This window comes from Anarrhichthys ocellatus, unplaced genomic scaffold (genome assembly GCF_004355925.1).
Source record: "Anarrhichthys ocellatus isolate YVR2014 unplaced genomic scaffold, GSC_Weel_1.0 scaffold9, whole genome shotgun sequence".
NCBI lineage: Eukaryota > Metazoa > Chordata > Actinopteri > Perciformes > Anarhichadidae > Anarrhichthys > Anarrhichthys ocellatus.
Window position 1 is genome coordinate 3,642,400 of NW_022280039.1, and position 20,505 is coordinate 3,662,904.

At 43.6% G+C, this 20,505-nt stretch overlaps 1 protein-coding gene across 3 annotated transcripts in view; it reads right to left on the bottom strand.

The window, feature by feature from the left end:
• The window catches only part of LOC116384474 (tetratricopeptide repeat protein 28), a 157,683-nt gene that overhangs the window by 31,498 nt on the left and 105,680 nt on the right, over positions 1-20,505 (bottom strand). For all 3 annotated transcript variants that reach the window (XM_031849157.1, XM_031849156.1, XM_031849158.1), the window contains one exon: positions 3,389-3,896. In XM_031849157.1, coding sequence (XP_031705017.1) covers positions 3,389-3,896 — 508 coding nt within the window. The remainder of the gene's footprint in view (positions 1-3,388; positions 3,897-20,505) is intronic.

Sequence of the window (20,505 nt, forward strand, 5' to 3'; positions counted from 1 at the left end):
TTGTCTTGTGAACTCTTCTTCCTGTTGTTTTCCCTCTTTCTGTTGCTTTGTTTTTGTGAGCATCAGCCGAACGCATTCCCCGGGGGATGTCGGATAAAAGGAAAGGAAACAAGCTTAATTAGGACTGTTACCGCTAGCCATTCTTGCTGATGGAGTCGACATTTCAAGTGACTTCTTTTAGACGTGTGGTCAAATGAGGTGTGAATCGAGGAAAAGTGAGCACAAGAGAGACCAGGCTAAAACACAAACGCTATCAAACTAACTTATTGAAAGTCTCTTTGAAGGGGAAGGCAAGGGAAAATAATACAATTTAGATTCTGTTTCATGAATACCAGAAATGTGAGCTACATGGAAACCCACCACTTCAGTCCTCAGATATTAAATATTGCTGACTAGGGGGTAAGTTAGCCAATTAATGAATAATAAATGGCGCTGGAATGCAACATTTCCATATCCTTTATAGGTCAGAGTGTGCTGAGCCAGAGCTGCTGGTACCGCTGGGCATCATGGCTAGATATCACAGCATGATGATCTCTATACTACTGTACCTCAGAGCCATGTCAGCTGCTGCTCCACCCACACTACACGCAACATTAACGACAAGCTGAGAGGGCATAATAAAAGTTTGCTCTTTCCTGTTTCTGCAACTTCTACTTCCCATCTCTCGCACAGTGTTTCTTGCTTTTATCGCTGCTCGTTAATCTTTGCTCGATCATCTCTCCCCTATTTGTGCACTGCGTAAAGGCAGCATTTTTTGATGTCTGAAACAACATCCTGTTCGTTTTAGCACATGTCTTATTGTGCGAAGCAGGCTTGCAGGCGTTGATGACGGGGGAACAATGCACACTCCGCTGCCGCAACCAAAAAAACAACAACAACAACAACAACATTGGGGCAATTACAAACTGATGCTTCACAACCTCCACTTCACTCGCTGTTATCTTCATTATTCAGCTCCTCTTGAATCAGCTATTAAAGGTAATTAAGCGATTCATCAAGTCAGTTTCAATTACTGGGAGCTTGACAGTTGCAGATTATAATCAGTAGGGGTGAGGAGAGAAAGTGAGAGAGGGAGCCTTCAAAAACTGAAAAAAGGAGAAGAGGAAATAGACAAGAAGTACCAACAGATGAGGCAGCAATGAGATGGTCAGGAAGCTTGTTCAGGTGTCAAGAGGTACTGTATCCACATGATGATGCAGCCTCCATGGAGCAACAGGCTTCACCGCTACCACCCACTCTTTTAGCTTCTGCTCTGTCACCAGCCTGGAGGTCTTGACAATGCATCAGCTCCACCATCATTACTCTATCAAGGACTGGACGAACTGTAATGTAGCAACTAATAATGAATAGTAGCCTTGCCTGGCAATCATAATGGCAATAACACCACAGAACACAAACCATTTGCTGCCTGACATACAGTCACTCGTTATAAAGCTCACACGTCCTGTACTGTAGGATCATAAAATGTTCTCACTTAAAGCCTCTAATTTATGACAACCAGTTACCAGCTCACTTTTAAAATCAGGTGCGTTTTGGTGCTAAGAGCACTCAAGGAGGTGCAACCATTAGGCTGGTCAAAGGACGACTTCAATTTATGTTTGGCTGAGTAACCCCACTTTCTGCTTGCACACCTTTACACATTAGGTTAAAGAATAATTCATCTGGGAGGAACTATTATGCCTCTTAGTTATCCATTAGAGTCAGGTTTACTACTATCATGATGGCTATCATAAGTCACCCAGCGAAGGTTGTAAGTGCTGGACTAAATAAAGGAGAATTGACCATACCATTTATCTCATGGGGTTCTGAATATCCAAAAGGTACACCTTTTATCGTTACCGTTCCTTTCATCATTATATTCACACACTCCACAAGGTTAACAAGCTAATAATGTAATTCTAGCAAGATTTGGCTGTAAGATATTGGATTGTAAAGGGTACAATTATTACATTTTAAGTTTCAATCAAAAGACCTGATTGTATATATTTAATTTCCCCGTCTCATCTTTTATTTATCTTCAGACCACTTTTCATTTCAAGACATGATTAAGTCGAAGCCAGTGTGAAGGTGAGAGCAGAGCAGATTAATGTGAAGAGATTTCTCGTGAAAAATTATACATTTTTTATGGGGTTTATTTATACTCTGACAGTGTACGTTACACTGTTGGCATTCTATCACCACATAACTTCCCGGGCTCGCAAATTACTGTTGGCTCTAAGATGCATCATCTTCTGTCCTGGCTACCAAGAAGGCTTGCACTCCACTACCTTATGCTCACATAATCTACTGGGTACCATTCACTGTGGAACATAATGCAACCATTAAATACGGTTTCTAAAAACAACTTTACATAAAATAGTGATGATTATACAGTAACATACTGCCAGCCTATGCCTAAAAGTAACAAAAACACTCACGGTCTCGCTACCCATGAATATCATTGAAAACAACAGTGAGCAAACAGCTCATTTAAATGAAGACAAACAAAGAACTGTAGCCAGCAGTACAGTCAAAACACCATCGCAGGAAATGGAAGCCGTCATACTGTATCCTCAGTACAACAAAACAGAAGCCAGAAACCCTTTTACTCTCCGTCTGTTTTTATTCCCATCCATCTTTTCAGTCGATTAGGTCAAATTGAAGCAAAAATAACTCTAGCTAAACACTTACCTCCTTCCAGGCTGCAAGATATCTTACTATCCAACTACCAGGTGTTTAAAATATAGATTTATCACAAGCTGCTGGACACTAATCTGTACATTGTCCTCAAACGGATCTGTGAGAAATCTCAAAGGACAACATACTTTCACTAGATACTGTACATGCTCTGAGTGGATTTCCATTAAAAGGGGATGAGAGAATACCCAGATGTGTGTAAAATGGGATGGCAATATTTTGGTGGATCCCACTCATCAATTCTAAGGAGAACTCTAATACTGATTTAGCCATGTGTCCCTGGGAGATTCACTCCAGTGATCAATACCCATGCATTACAATAGACAGCTGTTGTTGGGGTTGTGTCTAGAGCAACAATAGAGGACTCCAACCAAAGAAAGGCAAAATTGTCAGAAGTTGAAATGGCTTAACTTTTGTATCGGTGTCTAAAAAAGTAAATATGAATGTATTACTCTAACTGGACGTCCTTGAATTCATCACCTAACTGGCAATTGTTTTTGGTCTTGCAAATCAAACTCACCTTATACCAATCCATTAATTTTACTGTTGTTTCTACCACAGACACATCTAAAATATATTTTGAATTAAGATCTATAATTTAGCTTCGTAATAGCAGATAATACTTCCCAAAATTTGCGCTAATGATAGAGATATATTCAGATGACAGTATGTTAAATTCTCTCATAAATCTTTTTGTATTTTGCATACATACCCAGATTAGAGGAGGCCCTTCCCTCTGCGGCCCTGTCCTTCAAACCCTCAGCTATAGACAGCTGCTGTTCATGGTACTGCTTGGCTCTCTCCAAATCCTGCATGCAGCGAGCAGCATGACCCAGTCCTGCGTAGGCTCTCATCTCAATGGACTTTTCTTCCAGCTCCTGGGCGAGCTCCAGAACGTGAGTATGGTAGGACATGGCCTTGTCAAAGTTACGGTGGTAGTGGTAGGCACTACCTAGGTTACTATAAGCCCGAGCTTCCTCTCGTTTATTTTCCAGGGTCTTGGCAATGCCCAGATGCTGCTCGTGGCATTGGACAGCATTGTCAAAGTCTCCCATGGCAATGTAGACGGCCCCCATGTTTCCCAGCTCGCGAGACTCAGACAGCTGATCCTTGGACTGCTTGGCCAGCAGCACACACTGCTTGTGGCTGGCCAGGGCATTCGGATAGTCTCCGATGGCTGTATATACATGGCCCAAGCTGCTCAGCGCCATTGAAGCAGCCTATAGATAGAGACAGAAAAATATAGACAGCAGGTAAGAAAAAAAGCAAGGAAATTAACTGTGGGCAAATGAAAATCTCTTAATTATACCCATATTGCATCAATAGTGAGTCATTTTGTTGCCTTTACATCACAGATTCCCTACCCACACTTAAGCTGTCCCTTTAGCCAGAAATACTGTACATCAAATGGACAAAAAAGAAGGAAAGAAAATAATCTAAATTCCCAAATCTCTTCGGGGGCTTACTGCTCAGAGACCAAACAACAAGCAAAACCTGATTTGATTTGGTCTTTGCGAAGCAAGGAGGGGGGGGTAAAGTGTGATGCAGATCAGCGCAGCAGCAGGCTTGTTTTAAAGCCGACAGTTTGCCCACTGCAATCATGCTTCATGCCGTGCAACCACCAACGGAACAAAGACACTGCTAATCAGGAGGGAGAGGAGAGAGGTTTTAGCTTCACAGCAGAGCTGTGGGGGGCCAACTGGCTGACTGACTGACTGCTGGCAAGACCTCTCAGGCTTAAAACAGAGAGAACATCATTCTGTATATTCTCTTCTTCCGTTTTCTCAAGCAGTGTCCACCTGTGAAAACACAACACTGAACACTAGCTACAACTGCTAAAGGAGAGGTCTAGCAGTGAAATGGAGAGGTTCCTCAAAATGCAGTCTTGACCCCCTATGTGACACATTCACTGCAGGCTTATTAACTGTTTCTACAAAGGGTAAACAGCTGGGAATTGGGGTCAGCTGTCTTTGTGTGACCAGATGTTCAATTAATCATGCAGGGCCAGCAAATGAAGCGTCCACTTCCTGAGGTCCAACTCTGCATCCTCCAGCCAGGAAAGGGGTTGGATGCAGGCCAGCAGAGAGGACAGACCCCGACAGTGAACGCCACAGTGCTGCCCATCTTGGAGACTCGGCAACAGGGATGACCTGGGTCCTCTTGGGTGCATTTAGAACCAGACAACTTGAAAGTCAAAAGTCAGCTCCAGTAAATGCTCTGCTACAGCAGTAAGATGTTTATGAAAGCAGTTTTCACAGCCATATGTTGCAAAACTGGCCGCTGATGCTTGTAATGGGCTTCAGAGGAGGCACTAGAGCCATCATCTTGAATGTGAAATTTACATCTGTATTATTTCACATATACATCAGGATGGATTTTTGAAAGAATGCGCCCGAGATATTTTCATTTTGCTCCAGAGTCACATGATGAAACTCTGAATAAAGCATATAGTTTAGAAAAGAAATATTCTTTTTCTAAACACATACGTACACCCCACCTACCTATCTTTCCTTCATTTCACATAGCTGCTGATGCCTGGAACCAATTACCTGCCGACATAAGGACTTCTATCAGTTTGCTCAAGTTTAAAGACTCGACAAGGCATTATACAGGCCCAGGGAGGCAATTACCCTCCGTCACAACTGTTGCTGTTTCATGTTCCCAGATAGCCCATCTAGGGCTGCTCAATTACATGTGCCTTTTGAAGCTTCGCTCCATCTCTCTGTCTCAAACTTCCATTTTTCGGATCTGAAAACAGAGAGGATTCCTCTTCTCTGTCTGTCTCCGCAACCCAGTGCGGTGGGAGACACGGGGAGAGAAAGCGAGAGGAGGGGAGAGCAATCTTTCTCCAGTTGAGATGAGTTGCTCTTGTGATCAGTGTCCCTCTAAAGTGAGACTGCAACGCTGCATTTTCTCCTCAGATGGACGCCAAGATAATGAGGAGCCAGCCTTGCTAGTCACACGGGTGCACTGTGTTGACACAGGGACCATATCTCTCTCACTTGTGACTGCAGCCCTCTCCCACCACTGCTCATTTTGACTTCCTACCAGTATCGCAAAATAACATTCTGTCTGGGAGAGAAATAATTGCCCAAAATACATAATTTCTGCCAAATTGACTTCATTCTAATTTGATTCCATTTATTTTCTGCACTTATCTTCCCTCCCTCCCTTGTCCACTCTCTCTCTCTCCTCCACTTCTCTCAATCCGTCTGCAGAGTCAGATCTGATTGTGTTTACAGAGTCCAGCCCTTCTCCGGATGTGTGCTTATTTGATTAATCCTAGCGCCATGCTTTATAAACTGTTGATAAACCGCTAGCTCTTATCAGCAAACACATTTTGCGCCAAGGGTCTCCTAATGAAAGGTAAACTAGTTTTGCCTGGGAGAGACGAGAAAGAGAGCAGGGAGGCAGCAGCAGAGGGCTGAGATGACATGTTAATCAGAAATGCTTGGCTCCACCAACATTATTTAATTTCTTTCCTCTGACAAGGACAGTGGTTGAGGATTCCTTGCCAATTCTCCTCTGTCAGCCTCCTCTACTAAGTATGTTTATATTCAGCAGAACATTAGAGATATGGCTGCTTTCATAGCACATGTTAGAGGTAAGGTATTGTACTTAGCATAATTAGCCCCTTATGTCATGCAGCGGAGCTCCTCTTGATGGCTGGGCTTGGTGCAAGATCTGTCACTGGTGTGTTTAATTGTTTTATTCCTGTCCACCACTTCACTTCTGTGTTTGAGCAATGTGGTTCTGCCTCGCCTTGCAGCGGTGTGAATATGCCTTTGAGAATCCTCCCTCTCTCCTTTGGACCTAATATATTCCAAACAGCCAAGGCTATCATCACAGACTGGGAGAGCTAATGGGATAACCGGGGTTGTCATGGAGATGTAAATAGTTGGATTATGGCCTATCGTAGAAGCAGAAAAAAAACATTTGTGTGGAATCTCCTTCTGAGTGGACAGAAATGGACAGAAAGGCTTTCCTGTTGCTTTGACCCCACTTGTTACTTGTTATTTTATTCGAGCCAAATTTCTCCTCCGACATGGTTTTGCTAATTCGACCTGAACAGACGACACCACGGTACAACTTTTTGAAACCCAATGTTAGTAAGAAAGCGTATAATTATAATACTTGGACGTATACAAATTATATTACAAATAATTACAATTATTAATGAATTTAAATCATTTCAGAAAACCCAAATTAGTTTTGTGTTTCTGATACAAAAATGTTAGGGCAAGAAATGAAGAAGGAAAAGTGAGCATGAGCGGGAGGCAGGGAGGTGCAAGGTGTTAAAGAGCCTGTGTGCCCTCTGTCCAAACGCCATGTCCTGCAGGAGGGCAGGGCAGCCACTACTTCAGTAAAGTGCTGTTAATGGGATTATATGGGAGAGGAGAGGAGTCACTCTCTCTTGACAAGAGGGGAAGGAGAACAGGTTTGATTCCATTACTGCAGAGGTGGGAACAACCACGTCTTTCACTTTACACCAATACAGATGTTAGGCAATTCGCCTGTAAAGAATGCAGACACTTGACATCTGCATTCACTGGAATACCCAGTGAATGCATTTTACATTTCTATATAATGCCTTATTACTATGGATAAAAAGTCAAATCATTTGAATGAATCAATTAATTGTCAAAAAATTTGAAAAATGCCCATTGCAACTTCCCAGAGATGGAAAGGACAACCCCAAATAAATTGGATTTACAGCAGTACAACACAGAGAAAGAAAGCAAACCTTCAGTTTAAGAAGCTGGAAACATCAAACATTTGCTAATGATTGCTTGATAATTGACCAAAATAATTAATCAAATATGTGATAAATTATCCAAGTTGTTTTCTATCGATTGACTAATTCATTAATCAATCGTATTAGCGCTAAATGACTAAATTGATCAAATGTAATCCAGCGGAAGTATTTGTGTGTCCAAGAGCTACATACAGTATGTATTGAGTGCAGACTGCTATTTAATGACAGGGTTGAACAGCAGAGAAAATCACTTCAAAAAGATGACTTGTGTCTAAAAAAAAAGCCCTCCGTAAAAACACACACACACACACAAAAACACACACACACACACACACACACACAAACTGCTGTCTAATTAAAAGGCAGTGCAGAGGGAAGGTGAGGAGGACCATGCACCAGTGTTTCCCTTAACGAGCTGGGCTCAGGCAGCAACAGGAGCTGGCTGGCAGGGAACAGAATGGCACACTGGAGCGAGCGGGGCGTGGGGGAGAGCAGGGTGGAGGATAAAAGGGTACAGGAGAGATTGTGTTTGAAGGATGAGAGAAGAGAATGCTGGAAACATCCCCAGGGCGAGGATGTCTTTAGATCTGAATCACCTGCAGAGAAGCGTTTTGACAAAAAAGGAAACATCTCAACTGTAATAAACTCAAAGATGGAACAGACCAGTCAGAGAAGCTCTCAAAGGCGCTTGAAAGATCCTTTCTACACAGGCATGTTCTTGTCTGTGTGTGCATGTGCAAAGAAACATATATATATATATATAGATATGTATGTGTGTGTGTGTGTGTGTGTGTGTGTGTGTGCATACATGAGAGAGAAGAAAGGGGAGTATAGAGAATGCTCCCAGTGCATCAGATGCTGGTGATGTGGGTGTACAGGCTGGGGCGGGGATGGATATGATAAAATATTCATCTGTATACTCCATTCCTTTCCCCTCGCTCAGTATTTGCATACAGATATACAGTAGATCCTATGGGAGCCACCATTAGATCAGCCAAACGACTGCCTCTCTGCCATATCAAAACCTTCTGCCTTTTTAACCAGGCAAATGCTCTGCTCTGCCAAGTGAGGGCAGGTTCAGCTGTGCCTGATTGCTCTCTTTAAATACACTCACGAGCATACACGGACGGACGGACGGACGCACACACACACGCACGCACGCACGCACGCACGCACAGAAGGATTCAGCGGTCCACTGTGGCGAATGAGCCCGGCACAGGCTACAATGGATTTAACTTGGCTTCCTCTGTAGCCAAATTATCGACCTCGTTCTCTTTAGGTTTCAAAATGACATTAATGAGTGTCTCTTATTTCCAGAATCACAAATCAAGGCAAAGCAGGCAGTGTCAAGTATTAACCTTGTTTTGGAAAGCTGTTTCAAATATAAAAACAAATACAGATGTCATAAGTTACCTTGTTGTTAACTAGATTCAATAATCAATCATCAGAGCCGATCAGATCCATTAACAGTGGAGCCACTTGTTTCTCCATGACCTGTGTGACATCCAGCCAATAGATAAATGACGCCAGAAGGCCTGTAGCTTGATCATTCCTTTAGCCTTCACAGGACATGTTCACAAAGGATTGTCACTAAAGGTCAAGCTAAGGGTAAGGGCACTCGTGACAGCTACTACGCTGTCTGTCAGACTGTCTGCTGCTCAAGCGGTCACACACTCACACACGCACACGAACAAGCACATAAACACACTAACACCCATGCAGCATTTCATGAAGTGAACTAATGATACGTACAAGCTGCAGTGCAGGCAATGCTTATACGAGTGAAAAAAGCTATTATTTTTGTCTTAACTGCGGGTAGGCAGTGCAGTGGTGCCAGGCAAATTGTGGAACATTTGTGGTCACTCCAGAGACCCAGTATACATTCTCTCACACATCCTTACACAGAGACACAAAGTAATACACAAATATACCAAATGTATCCCAGAGCTTTGTGGCTTCTGTCTGTCACGGTGTGTGTGGTCACATTTTTGCATTTGCGTGTATTTGTGCTTTTACACTAGGGTATCTATGCTTGTGCTTGTGTGTTTGTTTGAGGCCATAGTGTATGAGTTGGTGGCAAAGAGTCAGCCAAGAGGAAGAAACACAAGAGGCGCCGAATTAAATTGTATCCGACAGTCTCCATTGGTGTTGGTAGAAAATGTGACTGTTCCCTTCAAGTGGTGAGGGGGTTTGATAGTTCAAGCTCCCTCTCTCTGACAATACGCTAGACAAAACACGGTTTACAGAAATGGCCAAATGTTAAGTGACGAAAAGACAGGGAGGGAGACACTGAAACTGAGCTGGAGCTTGGCTCCACCTTTCCAGCCCCCAAAGCCCCTACCTCAGTCCCAGCGCCTGTCCCCTGTGACAGGATGTCAGCATTGTTCAAATGCACAAACAGCCCTCCTGCCTTCTGATATAAACACATGAATCTTAAGTCTGGTTGAGGAGGAAAGTGAAGAGGTGGCACACCGGGGAAGCGGGGCACTGTGAATGAATCTTAATGTACTCTAAATCAGAGCAAAGCCTTGAAGGGCTGCACGGGGCTGCTGTTTATTTCTGTACTGAAGTCAGATCTCCACGGGCATGACTGTGTGATGCCTGCTGGTGCAGGGAATCAATTCTTGAGAGACCTTGTGGTAGTGACAGAAGGGGAAATCACAGTGGTGTTTGAAAGTCATTCCAGGAGGGGTTTGAGGTAAACATCAAGGTTTGCCACTTTGCAAGGCCTCAAGCTAGGGACAAAGCAGAGAGATAGACGCATTATGCTGTAAGGAGTGGATAACTCCGTCTTTAAACACTAATAGGGGTTAGTGGCTGTTAAAGTGACTCTGCTGAATGTGATCAGAACTGACTGTAGTGATTAAAATCACGCAACCTGTTGGCAGCAGAAATCTTCTAAGCCACAGCAAAAAAAAAATATACAGATCTCAAAGTGTATCCATTATAAGCTAATTAGCTGTTCTTATGGCTTCCTGCTGGGTCGGAGAACACAGTGCCAAATATTGAACCGCTTGCAGGGCACACTTGCATCTGAGAGCATTCAGCAGGAAGCCAGGCAGTCAATACAAAGACGCAGGAGTCCAGGGTTATTCAAGGGCGTTTTGGAGGCCCAGGGATGGGCGGTGCTGTCCCTGTAAGCCCACACAAGTGGACAAATTAGGCCTGACATATAGGTCTACACATAGTCCAACCCTTTTCAGTGGTACACGAAAAATTCCATTTCCTAAGTGGCAGAGGAGAGGAGAGGGGAGATAAGAGAAAACAGGTTAAGGTCTGAGGACCCAGATCAATATGAGCTGGCCAGAGCTGTTGCCTGCAGCAGCCTTGACACAATGAAAGAAATGAAGAGTGACAACCAAATGTCCAGACTCTCAGCACCTCACCGTTCCCTTTCAGAAAGGAGACAGAGCTTTTGTGCTGCTCTCCTCTAATCCATCTGCAACAGCAAGGAACTCATGCTTAATGGGTTTATACCAAATCCGATTTCTGTGAAATAGAAGGATGCATGGCTGCTTTCAATCGTCTTGTTTTTAAGTCTGTTTTTCTTTTGTGATATGTAAAGGCAAGCGTCATAAAATGACTTTGAATAAAAAGTAGATCAATGTTGAAAGGAGTAAAGAGAAATAATTGGTAAAGTGTTGATTGGCTAAATCTGCTGTATGTATCACATCTCTTTGTCAACTTCTCAGTTCTTTCTTTTCATTTGTAACAAATGTCTACAATTCCCAGCACTACGGGCAGTGAGTGAGTGTGTGTGTGTGTGTGTGTGTGTGTGTGTGGTATTGAAGTGGTGAAATGAAAATTGACCTATTTGCACCTCCTGTCATGTCAGTATCAGGTCAACAGCGGTGAAACAGAGGTGATGTTTCATTCCTGTTAACATAATAAAATAGTGGCTGCCGCAGGCCATACGGCCCGAGTCTCTCTGTGGCTTTGCTTTAATTATGTGTTAGAAATTGTCCTGTGAGTGAACTGGGAAAATGAACAGTTTGACTGTTAAGAGACACCCATGACAGCCTTTGTACTGTACACAAGAGGAGTAAACTAAAACTGCACAGCATCCAATTGCCATCAAGATGCTTGTAGCTACACTATTCAATGATGTTTATACTAACATTTGATCAAATATGTGAAAGGTGTCGCTCGTGGTAACAAACTCAGATTTATCATCTTACTCTGCAGCTCTGCAAAGCATTGTAGCCTCTTTTGTTGTTTCCTTACCCACAAATTCATCTCTAATAAATCCTGTTTTCAGCAGCAGCAAACGGGTGTTGTCAGATTAGTCTACTAGGACAAAAAAAGGTGGCAACTGGCGACGAAACTGGAACATCTAGCAGCTAAAGATCCACATATTTTTCTTTGGAGTTGGTGGTGACCATGACAAAATAAAAAAACAATGAATATTGGACTTAAATGTGTAAGCTAGCCAGAAACATGACGTCAAATGAGGGCAAATGTTGTTCTGTGTCAGCTGTATGCGTCGACAGGCATATTTGCTAAAACGTAAAATGTTTTTTAAGAATATGTCAGATGTTGTATTTTCAGCTTCTTCCTCTGCCTTCAAGTGGCCAAAAAACTATTTTGAGTTTTGAGTTGAGTGGCTAGACTTGTTGAAGTTGAGCCATGTTCATGACAGATCAAGGTATACGTCGTCAACATCTACAAAAAAAAAATTACCCCATCAAAACAACATTCCATCTCTCGCCTGTAAGTTAAATAGCCAGCATAATAATGCTTTATACTGACTCTTGTTATAATGCTCTGAAGTGTTGAATAAATCTGCAATGACATGCAGCTGAGAGAGTAAAAGGACCTCGTTCTACCTCCAGCCCAGCACACAAACCATTTAAATCCCTTCCTCCCTCTGTGCTCTTATTCCACAAATGTAATTACAAGCCTGGTGAGGGTGGCTACTGTGGCCTGGGAAGCCTGCAGATCACAGCATCAACATCAGCCCTTGGTGGGATCAAGAGACAGGGCTGTCCCTCCAAAGCACCTCAGTGCTCCACAGACTGCGGCTCCTCCAAGCTACACCAGACTAACCCCATGCTTTCAGCACCACTGGGTACTTCGCCTTGGCCCCAGGCAGACAGAACTGGTCCTACTGATAAAGACTGAAAAGAGGATCTCACTACATGGGCTGTATTATCACATCCATAAACACATTATGCACATATGCACACGTTCACACACATGTGTGCACACACTACCTCCCACTGTGACAGAGATTTAAGACCATGAGGATGGTAAGCTCCCTTAGTGCAGTATGATGGAAACCAAATCCCAGCAACATTCCTTTCCATGTCCCATGTAATACACATTTGTCTTCTGGGGGGACTGTGTGCCTATTTTGAATGGATATGTGTGTCTGTGTGTGTGTGTGTGTGTGTGTGTGTGTGTGTGTAAAGGCAGAAGTATCTATACCAGAATTGACAAATTAGTTTCCTTAAGTCCAAAATACAGCAGATCTCCACTGATGCCATTCATTTGCAGGTAATAAGGACAACCGAGAAGCGTGCAGACAGAAAGATAAAGATGACAGCAGATGAGGGATTAAGGGCGTGCCAGGTTGTAGTGTGGGGTGTGGTGCGGATGAGACAGGAATGGACGATCAGGAAATAATCGTTGCTTTAGAGGTATGTTTTTTGGTAGATGCTGGGCCACCTGCCAGTGATGCCTCCAGCTGTGATCACACGCCACAGGACTCTGATTGACAGGGAGGGTAAATAGTTGCTAGCAGGGGCCCTGATTGTATCTCTCGCTCTGGCAGCATGGAAGCCAGAGTGGAAGGGCGATGGCTTTTGTTACAGACCTTCAGCCACAAATTAAGTTGGCATCTCAGCTGAGCCACCCGAGATGCACGTTGCTTAAGGCTATTTTTTGCTCCTACAACCCACCCTGTGCCCACAAAAACAAAATGTCTCTGCTACTTTAACAGAAGCCTTTTGAGGAACACATCCTAATGGATAAAGATACATTGAGGGAGAAGGGGTGTTCAGGAGGAAGAGCAGAGAGGGGAATATGTTTACAAAATGCTCTGCAGGGACAATATTGGAATTTGAGAACCTGATTTTTGTGGAATGCATTTTCTGTTTAGGTCACGCAATGTAAGAAAGGAGGTTTGCTAGTGTAGGAGGACTCCTTGGCTCTGCTAAACTCTCCACCCAAGCCAAAGCTAAAAGAAGGTGCTCCTGGCGGGGGGAACGTTGTATGCTGAGCAAAAGCTGAAGAGTGTCAGCCGACTCAAAGCAGACATATAAGTACCAATAGAACTCTACTTCCACCAGTCAAGAGCGAGAATGATAGCAAAAACACCAGTGTGGCTTCAAACAAAGTGGATTGCTGTCTGTGCTAGATTGGCCTCTTCACACTGGAGCGAGAGAGCAATCACAGGCCACGTTTGAGCTGCCATTAAGTGAGAGGATGCAGGTTTCAAAGCCATAACATATGCCTATCTGCTGCTTAACAAAGGCGAGCGGCCTAGTTTGGAGAAACTAAGCAAAACAGACCAAAGGAAGGGGCGGAAATGAAAAGGGTGAGAAGGAGGGGGGGGGGTTAGAAGTACAGCTGAGCCAACACCAACAACTATTACATGACTCATCCCACATCTGCAGCCCCGAATGGCACGGGCCTAGACTAAGGTGGACTGTAACCAGAGCCTAGCTGAGCAGTACAGCCAATGGACACACTGCTAAGTACACTGGAGAGACTATACAAGACTAGACTCTTTACATAACCCTTCCTGTACATTGTATAACTCTTAAACCTGTCCAATACGGCTCTGACAATGTTCTCTTTAAATTTCACTTCTGTTCATATTAAGTCTTCCTGTAAAGTTGGGTACTACACAAAGGCAACCTGGTTTAATAACACACTGACCCAGACATAAATCCTATTTGTGCAGTCTCCTCTGTTTAGTGTCTGCCTGCAAGTACCTGAGTGTGTATACATAGTATGCAATAAACAAGCGGGAGTACACACTGGAGACATACCCATACAAAACTCATCATCTCAGGAAACGTGAGATTCCAACACAGCACAGATAATAACCACAAAGCGAATTTTCTCTTGTGCATCTCTTCAGAACTGCGGGTGTACATGTGCAAACACACAAACTGCACACACATGAAAAGACAATACTGAAAAGGTCCCTTTTGTCTGCTCAACACTGATGAAAAGCTACCCACTGCGAACTTCAATCACATCCGAAAATGAGTTGGAGACGTGCTGTAACCCCGGCAGTGTCATTAAGCCCGTCAGTCAGTCCCCCGGAGTGTGGGGAGGAGAAAACCGCCATCGGCCTTCCTCAATGTGCTGCGTTGCCCTGAACTAGACCCGGAGGTACCAAGAGCCCCTCCTGGGCTGGATCCATGTCTGACGCGAGCATAATGAAGCTATATAATTATAAATTCTACTCTGTATGTCCATAAACCCCCATATGTTAAACATCCAGACAAAGGCATCATGCATATTCTAATGGTGTTCACGGTAGATGATAACAAACACTTTCAAGCGAGAAATGATAGCTGCAATCCCATCATATACATGTTCCCACGCATTAAAACCCATGGAGGTGTACACACACACACACACACACACACACGTACAGACACAAACAATACATAGAGCAAGATAAGCCTCCGCATGCTGTCAGAAGCTGGTGTGTGATTGGCCTCTGTGGAGCTACTGCTTCTCTCATCATTAACTCTTCAGAGGATCACACTACTCTAATCACGCTAAGCCTCTCTGAATGGCGATGAAGTCAAAAACGTGCCCATGCACATATTCACAGATGCCCAACTCATTACACACAAGCACACGACGGCTTCTTCCTCATCAGAAAACGTAATACACACAAGCAGCTGTGTGCAGCCTGTAGGAGCAAGTCTGAAACCAAACACTGTATTAACCAATTAAGGCAATTTTTCAGGAAGATTATAAAACTAAGAATCACTTCTATAATCAAGGGCGTAATTTTCACTGATTGTGGAAAGTACATGTACAACTCACTTTTCAACTGTGACACTTGCCACATGACTACCATCTACACACAGCTTAAGCTTTATAAGTAACAGTGAGTGATGTGCACACTTTATTAAACCTGGGTTATATTTTGTAACTGTAGGTGGTTGGGGTTTCAAATTAAGTTTTTATTTCGAGTTAATATTCTTCGAAAAAAGTTAAGCATCAATCAAAGATACGACAGTAAAGCAGAGATCTCTTTGAAGTAAAGATGAAAATACATTATTTGTCCTCGTATGTCAAGTATTAGGTGTCGATCAAGGAAAGTAAACATGATTTTAAGTCGGGTAAGTGCATTAATAATGCAGTGATTTACACAGCATTTGTATTCATTATGAAACCAAAACCTACAGTACGACCTTGTCCATAATCACTAAATCTCACAAGCGAATGTGTGCAATTATGCATGTGTGTGTGTGCGTGGCACCAACCCAAGATGGCCACACTTTGCCACGAGCAGAAGCCAATGGCTGTAATTAAATAAGCTGACAGCACCAGCAATAGCTACTAACTTTTAAAATTGAGTCTGGCTACATAAAATACCAGAGCAGTCTTTACCTCTGGGTCCTCTACTGAATATTTTACAACCTTGATTCCACTCGGTTCCTTTCTCAATTTAAGACAGAACATTCAAGAGCTTTTTTTCTGAGGTTGACGTGTTGCCAGCTAAGGTCTGTCTCGACTGTTATTTAGAGACCCAACTGTGTGCGCTGCAAGGTCAAGTATAAGCAGAACCCTTAGGCCGCCGTCCCCTCCTAAGATGGAGTACTTTCATTTCACTCACTTGGGGCCTCGTATTTTCTCTCCATTTTATTGCTTTCTCTGAGCGCTTTTCACAAAGACACATTCCACCTCCTCATACAGACACAGGGCTCCCGTCCAACAGAGAGCGGGGAAGGTCTGGATACTGTGCTACAGGGACAAGAATGCTGACATTGCTGGAACTCGGGACAAAAGCTGATGATGAGAGAGAGAGATGGAGTGCGAAAGAGAAGGAGAGTGTCTCAGTGTATAGGAGTTGTTAGGAGGCCTCAGCTGAGCCAAACAGAGGAGCTATAATCCCCGTCTTTGGCATGATGTCAGGGAGTCTTGCAGAAGACCATTTCCTCACTCTGCAAAAATGCTGTCTCCTACATCCCAGTGTGCGCCGCTGCTATATATAATGCAAACATCAAACGCTTGTAACTGCACTGACCTCCCTCTCCCTTGGAGACCCCTTGTTCCCTCGTAATACGTAATACAGAAACCATTCCCCAAACACACACACACACACACACACACACACACACACACACACACAGGCTGGTTAAAACTCCACCGCACCATCTGAGTTTCACCTTATCTCTAAGGACAAGCTCATTTCTCTTTCACAGATGGGCGAGTGGTGAGGACTAATCTGGTCCCTATCTTTGATTTCACTGTTTAAAAAGGTCTTTTTTTTTTTTTTACAATGTATCCTGATTCAGAGAAAGAAAGAAGGGGAGGAAGAACAGAAGATACTAAACCATGATCATGAACATACAGTAGCTCCTTTGTCATTGTGTTTTTAATGTAAATATCATGTATTGATAACAGGAATCAGGATACAGTGCCAATTGCACAAACATTCTATGATCATCTCAGGAATGATGCACACTTTGTTGATTTGTCTACCATCATTTATTTCTACTTCAGGGCCACTGAACACGTTCTCACTCCCAACTCGTCAAATACCAATGCTTTATTACAATCTAGGTACCCCTCTAGGGTCACTTTTGGACGTGTCAGTTCCTACTGGTTATAGGCATAGTGTCTTTTCCAAATAAACATAAAAATGTAATATTTGTATCAAAACAAGACTTGACCTAAATTCAGTGCATTTCCATTTTGCCGATCTGCTTTCAGTTAAAGTGAAGAGAAGTGCTATATTTACTATTCAGCAGAGTTTAATTTGAGCGGAGCACAAATTATAAACGTCAAAATCGCAGCTGATCATATTCATTTACTTCGATTGAATCTTGATCGTGATTAATATTCGATTAATTGTGCAGCCCCAGGCTTAGGCAACACAAGTACTTGGTTAGGCTTAAGGAAGCAACATGAGTGAAGTTCAAATAAATATGTTTGTTACATAAAACATCTGCACTTGATGCAGGTGTGACTAAAGAACTGAGGCTACGTAATAAAAGTACTGTGTAATAAGTCAACGTTTTACTACAGCGGTCTCCTGGGTGTATTTGACCCATCCAGCCTCCCCTCCAACCCGGCCTAAGGGGACTTTCTCGCTCTTTATTCTACGGCAGTTAGTCTGGCCATCAAATAAATACAAGTATAGGTTTACATTGGAGTTAACTTAAAGACTGGTGTGTCCCACTAAAGGGTGCTCCGATGCATCGGTGTCAGACGCTGAGGGGCACTGAACAAGCAGTGGTTTTTGACAAGTTTGGAGTGAGACCGAGTTTCACTGACTAAGGTAACACAGCACCACATTGGCTTACTCCTAAAAACAGACGGACAGAAAGTAGTAAGAAAAACGTCAAGATGGCATTAAATGTGGCTTCTTCTACAACACTCATCTTTGTTCAATGTTTTGTTTCAGGTCCCTGGACCAGTTTTGTCTTTTATCTGTTTGGATGTCAGGGGTTTTATCAGGGCACTGAGCACTCTTGACGTGTAGCGCTCTGGCTGACTAGAGTAGGTATTTGGCCATATGCATAAATCGACAATCATTTCCACGGCCGCACTGACTAATCAGGGCCAGTAATTGCTCCGATGAGTGAAAACAGGGTTGGGCTGGGCCATTGCCCAGAGGAGATTGTTGCTCTACAACACTGGCTATGCCTAACCTCTGACCTCAGCTCCTAATCATCAATTAACATGCAGCCCTTTTCTGCATACTGATGTGAAGTAAAGGCTATCAGCTCAGAATGCCCATTAAAAAGGCTGAAAACAAACAAAACTACAAGATCAACAGAATCCCAAGTTAAAAGTCTGCTCCAAAGGACATCTTCTGCCTCTAAATGCAAATGTACACAAAACCTTTTCAATCGAGCCAGTGTGTCGGATGAGGGCAGTTGTGGAGAGAGTTGCCTTGGATTTTGTAGCTCTCCCTTGTCACAATATCTTTTTACCACAGAGCTGCTGACATGGTTCATGAGCCAGAGGACTTGATGTGGTGTTGGCGTGCAGGCCAGATGAAATCCCCTCAGTGCACTAATATAGGTTTCTGTGTTGGGTGTGCTTTTACAAGTCGCTGTAGCTAAGGACCTATTTCACACTGCTGAGCTAGAAATAGGTCTTACTGTAGCTAAATCAACCCAGTCCACCCCTCCCCTACCCTCGTCACTGGAGACAGTATTACACAGTACACACATAATTCTACACACAAGTTCAATAAACACACGCACATTCCTTTTCTGTGTTGCATTTTTCCTTTTCTCCTTCCCTTTTCCTTCATTCCCTTCATAACTACCTTCAATGGCTCACCGTCTCTCCTTCCACCCCCCTTTTCCAAGTACCTCTCTTTCCCTTGCTCCTGCTCCTTCATTAAAATGGACTTCCTAAAGCCTCCATTCGTCTTGCTGACAGCTCCACTATCGATCGGGCTGGAGAAAGGGATGTAGTTCCAGAGCTTTAAACGGCTCTCTGGCCAGCCTGGATGAGGGCTGGGCAGGACTGAGGCCGGAGGAGGAGGGCGAGGGAGTGCCAGGTTTAGCCGGGAGGTCTGCCTCGAGGCTAGCCTCTGATGCATTTCTAGCTACCTGGGAATAACAGCTAGATTGCTGTGATGGCAGGGATCAGAATTGACATGAAAAAGACTCACAAACTCTGTAATAATGGCTATGCTGATGAGACCAGATAATGAATTAATCACACAGGTTGAGAGCCAACACATCAGCCAGCCTCTTCAGGCTACTTGCAGGCTGAAAAAAATGAGCACTATTATTGGACCACTCAGAAGCCTGGGAAGAAGAGGAGGTGTGACTGTTTCAGTTGGCTACATTGACATGAAATTCATTTCAATTTATGCCATGTGAACTAACGTTACGCTGGCTGGCGCCTTTAATCGGTCTCCGTCCCTTATCGTCAGCCATTATCTAGGGAATATGAGTCGGCACATTCCATCTTCATCCCTCTCGCAGCGTGACATCAAAGCCCTCTGCCAAGATTAATGATCGGACTTTTGATTTTCATAATCATTAAAATCTCTACAGCGTTCTCCGTGTCCTGTGGTGCAGTAGAAGCCCCAAGGAGCTTGTTGGACTCCCTCCTCCCTCTGATGAGCAGTGTGTATGTCATCTATAACCATATAGTGCACCACAGCAGCATATCAGAACGGGAAGGAGTCTCCTGTGACCATGTCACTGTTTATTTGTTATCTAATCTGTCCCTCTGTATTGCCCTTGATTGGAGCAGCTTGGGAAAGGAAGATAGACAAGGTGTAATATTCAAGACAAATTACTCAACTTCCCAACTGTGAGCAGTTCAATCTACACAAGCCACTGCGGTGTTGAGATTAACGTCTTGTTAGAATAGCATTAGTGTCAGGGCTTATGATGCTTGTGTATTGACGATTTGATCAGCAAATGTAGGAGTCCAAATAGCATTCAGCTTTGTGAAAAAAGAAATGCAATGCCCCCGATAGCAAAGAATCCTTTAACACTCTCACACACAGTGACACGGTTTGAGATTCTGCAAAATGGAGAAAGGATAAGACAAATAAAGATGGAAACGAGAGAAACTAAATGAAGAGAGGGGGAAAGGAGGTGTGAGGAAGCGGTGAGATGAAAGAGAAGTAGAGAAAGGAAGCAGAGGTGATGTGGAAGGACGGAGGGAAGGAGAAATGGAGCATTGGGCACTGAGGAAGGAAGGAGAGAGGGAGGAGGTAGCAGAGAGGCAGAGAGCAGTAGTCAATGTTACGGCAGTCATTCATCTCTCCGACAGCCTTCCGAATGCTCCACTGGGGGAGACACAAAGCTGTGTCACCTCAAATGCAGCAAATGCACAGCGCGTACACGTTTGCACACACACACACACACACACACACACACACACACACACACACACAC